This window comes from Notolepis coatsorum (assembly GCF_963971535.1).
Source record: "Notolepis coatsorum genome assembly, chromosome: 1".
Taxonomy (NCBI): Eukaryota; Metazoa; Chordata; class Actinopteri; order Aulopiformes; family Paralepididae; genus Notolepis; species Notolepis coatsorum.
In genome coordinates this window covers 99,102,211-99,110,675 of record NC_140165.1, presented here as the reverse complement: position 1 = coordinate 99,110,675, position 8,465 = coordinate 99,102,211, and the positions used below count along the sequence as shown (strand labels likewise).

Sequence of the window (8,465 nt, the reverse complement as noted above, 5' to 3'; positions counted from 1 at the left end):
TGATGTAAACAAGACAAACGTCTTTCTCTGGTCTGCATCCCCTTAACAATTGTATGTATTGAGCCGTACTGTATTGTACCCATTCTGCAATCTGTTAAATAACGTTTTCATTCATTCATTCATTCATTCATTCATTCATTCATTCATTTCATTCATTCATTCATTCATTCATTCATTCATTCATTCATTCATGGAACTGTTACACTGAGCTTGAACTGAATTTGTTGAGAAACCTGCTTCTGCAGCAGTCTGTGTGTGAGCAACCAGTCAGCAGCATTGTGAATTTAGAGATTCACTAAAAGACACATTGAGAGACAGGTTTGTGTGTGGATTAAGAAATGAAGGCACGAAGAAACTACTGACAGAGAGTGATTTGACACTGGAGAGAGCTGTCAATATCAGTGTAACAATGTTAATGGCATCAAAGGAAGGGCACAGAAAATTACGATAAATCTGGTTTTAAAAGAAACACTGGAAATTACAAAAAGAAGAGACATGTTCATGCTGTTGAACAAGGAGATAGAATAGCTAGTGACTCCTCAGATGAAGAGGAGAGGATACATCTCCTCCTCTGGTCATTATTTGGGTAGAACACACCTATTTTGAATGCCTTTGGCAGATTTTCTTTTTTTTAGCCATTTTAATCTAGATTAATCTAGATTAATTCCAGGATTGCAGGTAGATTACTCTAGATAAAAAAATGTAATCTATGCCCAGCTCTAATTTTTACTGTACTGTACTAAGTACTGTACTTAAGTACAATTTCGAGCTACTTGTACTTTAAGTGAGTATTTTCATTTTAGGGAACTTTATACTTTTACTCCACAGCATTTCAAGGGAAATATTGTACTTTTGACTCTACTACATGTATCTGAATATGTGAACATTTATAAGAATTTTGCATAGAAAACATAATATTTACAAAATAAAAAATGTATGAAGATTATATACTGTACTTTCACATTTGAAGTCTGTCAACTTCAAGAGGACGTAATCAGAGCAGCATGACTGGACCACATACCACTTTAACATAACCTTTAATCAGAGCAGCATGACTGGACCACATACCACTCTAGCATAACCTGTAGAGGTCAATGGATACACAAACGCCATGTAGAATGTGTACTTTTACTTTAGATACTTAAGTACATTCAATAGCAAATACTTTTCTACGTTTACTTAAGTGAAATTTGAATGGAGGACTTTTAGTTTTACCAGAGTATACTCATTTATAAGTAAAAGTATTTCTACTTTTACTTAATAAATGAACTGTGTACTTCTTCCACCACTGCCAAGTACATACGTTCACTTTGGTACCGTTATCCATGTGGAAAATATGTACACAAACCTTACAAGGGTTTTATATGGTAGGCCTATGCCAAAAACAACTTGTGCCTCACATTCATCCATTCCCTCACACCTTCGCACGCAGACGGTGGAGGCGACCGTGCGAGGTGCAGACCTGCTGATCAGGAGCTGTTAGGGGGTTAACTTTAACACACTGCCAGGTGTAGCCGGAGTGGAACCGGGAACCTTCAGAAAGATTCATCACAGCTGTAAACAAAACAAAAGCACGTCTCTACCCCGCCCCCATGTTGTCGGAAGAATGATTCCAGCTTGCCAAATTAAATATTTATTTGATATTCTTTATACAGGAGCCACTTTGATCAGCTTTTGAATGAGACAAACAGAAAAAGTGAAAACAACTGAAAACAAGTGAAATCGACCAATTTAAATTTGTTTAAGTGAAAATATATATATACTGTAGCAGTCAAAAGAGACTTGAAGAGATTTGAGGACTTTCAATCATTGCTCTCATATAGTACAATCTAAACGACACAGTTCCAGCTCATATTCAAACCAAAAAATCTATAATTAAATCAACAGGTTCACAAATGAACAGCAGACAGTATCATTACAGCAACGACATCAAAGCGTGTACAGTAGAAACAGAATGCATACGACACATCAACACATCATATGAGGGAGACCTTATGAAAAGGTCTTTCCTCTGGAGGGACGTCCAAGAAGATTCGTCACCGATTCGTCACGTTGTGAAAAGCGATTCGACGTTTGACATTTTGTGCTACCGTCCGTTCTCCTGTGCTACAGTATCCATCGGCGGTTCTCTCACTTTGATTTTCTTCTTCAGTATTATACCAGCATTGGCTAAACATTATTCTGTTCCCATCTGCACCCACGACACAATCACATCGATAATGCTTTGCTGTACCACACATTATCCAACCGCTAGTTTCTCGCAATGAATAGCATTATGTCCAGCTAGGGCTGGGCGATATAACGATAACGATAATTATCGCGATATATTTTAATAATCGATATAAAAAAAAATATATATATCGGGAAAAAAAGATATCGAAATATGAGAGACAGTGGACAGACTTGTCTTTCTTGCCTGCAACTTAAAGGAATGGCTTTGCTTGTCCAAATGACAATACTGACCAAATTGAGATTTATTTTTCTCTTTTATTTTGTTTGCTTTCTAATGTAAAATACAGTTTGAAACCGTCTGTACACAGTAGGCTATGTGTGCTAGCAGAACTAGACTCCAGTCACGAGTCACGGTGCACATGTGCGGTGGTTTGTCCACCAAAAAAGCGCCAAAAGATAGAAAAGAAACTAGCAGAGCCAGAACTGTTCAACTCCCCTGGAGCCACAGCCAGCAGAGAAGCCGGTTTACTTTCGCTTTCAAACCAGCTGCAGCCTGAGAACTGGAGTGTGAGGGGATGTAACACTAAAGATGACGGCAACAACAAAGAATTGCTGCAAAATAAACATACATCTGTTGTTTAAAAAAAAATATATATATATATTTATTTTTTTAATATATTAAAAAAAAAAATAATAGATTTTTTTGTTTGTTATCGATATCGTTATCGCGATCTAATTTTTTGCCATATCGCCCAGCCCTATGTCTGGCTATTGGTCGCTAAACAACTAGTCTCAACTTCCTGTATCAACTTCCTGGTTTAGTGCAAGGCTTAAAAGAACACGCCAACATTTTGACAAGACAAGAAGATAGATACCAGTTTTCTCTCTGTGCGTTCAGTAGAAAGCTATTTGGCTGCACGTTAGCCTAGCTTAGCACAATGAATGGAAGCGGACATGGCCAATTAGCCTAGGCATTGTCCAACTAACACCTCTCCCGAAGGCTAACCGGCATTGTCCGCTTCCTTCCATTCATTGTGCTAAGCTAGGCTAACATGCAGCCAGATAGCTTTCTACTGAACGCACAGAGAGGAAACTGGTATCTATCTTCTTGTCTCTCTCTGGAGAAGACGATAAGCCAATTTGGCTTGTTGGCGTGTTCCTTTAAGTCACTGTCTCTGACCCTATAGACCACTGCAACACTTCCGGTAATCTGAGATCATGGAGGAGCGCGGGGGGAGAAAATTAATAAATGTTGATGAGAGCCTTGACGTAAGTGGTTGTAGTGGTTGTCTCTCTGGATTGTCCACACACACTCCCTAGGCAATCTGTGCATGCAGAGTTTGGGGAGTAGGTGTGCTCGGCAGAGAAAGGGCAGATTGCCTTGTTCAGGAGACCATTGGATCATGTCTCCAGCACGCGTGAATACTTTACCCAAGGCAGTTGTCCTTCCGCGTTCAGTTTGCGCACCCTGATTGGCCTCTCAGCGCCCAATCGACTATCGCCTAACTACTCGCTCGTTCTGCCTCTACTAACAGCCTGCATTATCCAATTCATATCAATCCTCTCTATATTAACGTGATGGTACAGTACAGTACAGCTCAATACATACAATTGTTAAGGGGATGCAGAACAGAGAAAGACTTTCGTCTTGTTTACATCAGGGTCCCCCATTTTCAATTCATCATAACACACACGACATACAGATAGACAGTACTGCTACATCTATACATTTATGACATACCAGATTTGCAAATACAGTACTGTTTGTGATACAAAAAGTGTCCAGAAAAAGAGTGTATATACATTTGACGTAGAAACTGTACATTGGAGGAGGCTGGGTTGATGTGATGTCGATTGATATGAATAGATTTGACGTAGAAACTGTACATTGGAGGAGGCTGGGTTGATGTGATGTCGATTGATATGAATGGCGCGTTACGTTATTAGAGAGATGAAAACAATACGTTATTTATATTGATGTGATGTCGATTGATATGAATAGCACGTTACGTTAATAGAGAGGCGAAAACAATGCGGCGCTTGAGTGATAGTAAAATTCGCGATTTTTTATTGGTTTGTCATGACAAACCAATTACATAATCCAACATAATGTGTAAAGAAACAACATATTCCAGTTAAGTTGAGTGATAGTTAGTTTTAGTATATGATGCACGGCGGAGAAGCAACAATACAAGGAAATGGGAGGAAGTTGAGTGATAATTAGTTTTAGTTACGGCGGAGCAACAATACGAGGAAATGGGGCTGTGGAACTAAAGTGATATTGAGCGAGTAGTAGGGCTAACGCGATTGGGCGCTGAGGAAATGGGAGGAAGTTGAGTGATAGTTAGAGAGGCCAATCAGGGCGCGCAAACCGAACGCGGAAGGACAACTGCCTTGGGTAAAGTATTCACGCCTCCAGCACCCCCACAGCCGTATAGCTACAACCACTTAAGTCAAGGCTCAACATTCATTCATTTTCTCCTAGGCTACTATTCACACCCTCCTTTTATTCAACATGATATCCTTTTATAACCTTTCCATTGCATCTGTCCAATTCAAAATGTTCATCTCTTTTTGGGGGATTGTGACTGCAGTGTTTAATACAATTCTGACAACATTAAAAGTTTGGCTATAGTTCTGTGAGATTCTGTGCTCACTGAAAAGTAGTATAGACAATGCAATACATACATTTTTCATAGGGTCATCTTGTATTTGTGCACTACATGTTAACAATGCTTAGTGTTTCATCAATGCTTACATAATGCTTTTTTTATTTATATTTTTTTAAGCACATAATGTAAGCGTTGTGGACGGCATGTGAGAACACATGGAAAGGGCTTTTTCACATCCGAGTTCTGCCTTGAAGAGCGGCGGTAAAACTGTTCCGATTGGCCAAATTTTCAAAGATAACGGCTGACAACCAGTCATGTCATGTGTTGCTACATTTCCGACAGGTGCATATAGCCTGGGGGAGAACTTCTGATGCCTATGAATACACACCAACGCCTGTGTGTGGCCCTACAAAGTCGCAGGGGGTGTAAAATCAGGGGATCACAGTGTGGTCGTGCGGGAAGTACAGGTTCCGTTGCGGAAAACCATATCCGAGGCCATGCACTCCTTGGGGAAGTTCCGCGGACCGCATGTGGTCTGTCTCTTCAGCGCCACGGCGCAGTAGTCCACCTGCTCCGCGTCCAGCCCGGACTCCAGCCACCGGAAACAGACGATCCTCTGGAAGGACCGGCGGAAGTTGTCCGACACGAAGCCGTAGAGGATGGGGTTGGCGCCGCTGTTGGCGTAGCTGAGGATGACGAAGAGCTGCGTGACCATGGGGTCCGGCGGCCGGTGGAACACGCTGACCAGCTGGACCACGTAGAAGGGCATCCAGCAGAGGACGAACACCGCCACGATCAGCAGGACCATGCGCGTGATCTTCTTCTCCGAGCGCCGCCGCTGCAGCCAGCCGGCCTTCAGTCCCACCGCGCGCATCCTGGCCACCATCAGGCAGTAGCACAGGCATATGGCGCCGACGGGCAGCAGGAAGCCCAGCAGGAAGGTGTAGACCACGAAGGCCTCGGACCACGCCGCCTCGGGCCACAGGAAGTTGCAGTCCACGGCGCCGTCGTGCGCCGGGACGGTGTCGGCGAAGACGATGATGGGCAGGATGACGAGGAGCGACAGGCCCCACACGCAGACGTTCACCACCTTGGCCACGGTGGGCCGGCGGTAGCGGGCGGCCCTGATGGGGTGGACGACCGCCACGTAGCGGTCGACGCTCAGCACCGTCAGGCAGAAGATGGAGGTGAACATGTTGATGCCGTCGACGCTCAGCACCAGCCGGCACATGAGCGAGCCGAACGGCCAGCGGCGGACGGCGGCGGACGTGGCGAGGAACGGAACGCTCAGCATGAACAGCTCGTCGGCGATGGCCAGGTTCAGGATGTAGATGTTCGTGGCCGTTTTCATCTTGGCGTATTTGAGGATGACGTAGATGACCATGGCGTTGCCCGTGAGACCCACGCAGCAGACCAGGGCGTAGATGGAAGGGATGATTATTTTACTGGCGTCAGGCTCCTGGTAATAGTCCTCGTAGTCCACGGACGTGTTGTAGGGAAACCCTGTGGGATAGGCACCGTAGTCGTGGCTCACGTTGAAATCCATATCTGTCGTGTGGTGCTGTATGTCTCTAAAACTATATTGTACACGTTCCTGCTGTTAGCAGGGTATCTAGAATAGTTTGTATAATGTTATTTCATAGCTAACAGAGTCTCGAGTACCATCGGTACCATCTGTAGACACGGTGCAAACGCCAATGCTCCTTCTTCCATCATAGGTGGGGCCAGGTGGCTGAAAGACCTCTGTGGAGTATTACTCTCGCCTGTCTGTGAAGTATTACTCTCTCTCCTCTCACAGTGCATGGGATACTGACAGGGTTAATCTAAACTAAATCAGAGCGGGCTCTGGTCTGTTTTTTCTCCGCTTCTCATAGATCTTCTGTCATAAGCCCTCAGCCAGCCTTGAGGTTTCCTCTCTCTCTCTCTCTCTCTCTCTCTCTCTCTCTCTCTCTCTCTCTCTCTCTCTCTCTCTCTCTCTCTCTCTCTCTCTCTCTCTCTCTCTCTCTCTCTCTCTCTCTCTCTCTCTCTCTCTCTCTCTCTCTCTCTCTCTCTCTCTCTCTCTCTCTCTCTCTCTCTCTCTCTCTCTCTCGAAGCAATTTCAGTCCAGAGGCACCAACACCCTCATCCACAAAATCCTTGGCAGCCAAACGGATAACATTCCATGTTCATTCACAAATAAACTGACATATTATTGCCCATATGTTGCAGGTGGTCATTAGTGAAGTCGTTTTTATTTTATCTTATTATCTAAACCAAGGCAAGGCTCCCAGCTATCATTCCAAACACATGGAACGGACGTGGGCAGGACATTCCGACTGTCGATTGAGATGTGGTGTTTCCACTATTTCAATGTCAAGATGGGCGTTGCTTGGGTAGACTGGCACAGACCTCAGCACAGTTTAGTACTAGGTGTGCTGTAGCTCACTGGGTGGTCATTCCATCATTACACCAGGCCAGATAAGCACAGGGAAAGCACAGGGGTTTCGGCCAAAGCCTCTTGCCAGGATGTTCCACTTTGAGCTGGATCCAGGGAGCCTGTAAGAAAACATGAAGAACAATCACTGGGCATGTCTGTGAAAGGTGTCCAAGCACAACATGGAAATGGACCTCAGCTCAAAGTTGAACAAGGACACATATAGTGTCATAGATGCAAAGCGTTGCCGGCTTTAAGGGGGGAGCTGAGGTTCGTGTTTAGCTCAGACTGTGACATCACACATTATGTCTGTGATATTGGCCGAATGGAAAAACACAGTGAGCTAGAGGCCCTATCTCTCTCTCTCTCTCTCTCTCTCTCTCTGTTTCTCTCCCTCTCTCTCTCCTGTTCCCGCCCTCTCTCTCCATCTCTCTCTTTTTCTCTCTCATGCTCTCCTTCTCTCTCTCTCCCTCTCTTTCTCTCTCTCATGCTCTCTCTTTTTCTCTCTCTCTCCCTCTCTCTCATGCTCTCTCCCTCTCTCTTTCTCTCTCTCATGCTCCCTATCTCTCTCTCTCTCGTGCTCTCACCCTCTCTCCCTCTCTTTCTCTCTTTCTCTCGTGCTCTCCTTATCTCTCTCTCCCTCTCTCCCTCTCTTTCTTTATTTCTTTCTCTCGTGCTCTCTCCCTCTATCATACTCTCTCCCTCTCTTATCTCTCTCTCCCTCTCTTCTCTTCTCTCTCTCCCTCTCTCTCTCTCTCTCTCTTGTGCTCCCCCCCTCTCTCTCTCTTTCTCTTATGGTGTTCTACCAAATGTAATGATTGTGATGGTTCGCTCTGGGTGGGTTCTCTGCGTCGATGTGTCTGTAAGTGTTGCACGTGGTGATTGTTGTTGTTGATGTCAAGTATATATATGAGCCTCCATTGGCCACACAGTCGAGGACCCAACAGGGTCTTGATCAAGACAACCGTAAGCCCTGGGAGCTGTAATCCAATGTGCATAAATTAACCCTGAGAGACCCACCATGGATTAAAGATCCATGTTTGTCTTTTTAAGGAGGGGGCAGGATGTTCAGGGGGAGACAGCAGCTCAACAGTATAGAATAGAATAGAAGTACTTTATTAAATTCAGGGACATTCAGCACCACAGATCGCTCACAATGAACATTCAGTTATTCAAAAATAAGAATAGGAATGAGAATAAAATGAAAATATGCAGTCAGAGATATACATTCTAAAATATGTATATGCATTCTAAAATTTTGAAATATA

At 44.2% G+C, this 8,465-nt stretch overlaps 1 protein-coding gene across 1 annotated transcript; it reads right to left on the bottom strand.

Annotated features, from left to right (window-relative positions):
- Nucleotides 1–5,223: 5,223 nt before the first annotated feature.
- Nucleotides 5,224–6,330, bottom strand: sstr1b (somatostatin receptor 1b; the record flags this gene model as incomplete). The annotated part of the gene is made up of 1 exon (XM_084324307.1): nucleotides 5,224–6,330. The coding sequence occupies one exon, from the start codon at nucleotides 6,328–6,330 to the stop codon at nucleotides 5,224–5,226; it is 1,107 nt and encodes a 368-aa protein (XP_084180433.1).
- Nucleotides 6,331–8,465: the final 2,135 nt, after the last annotated feature.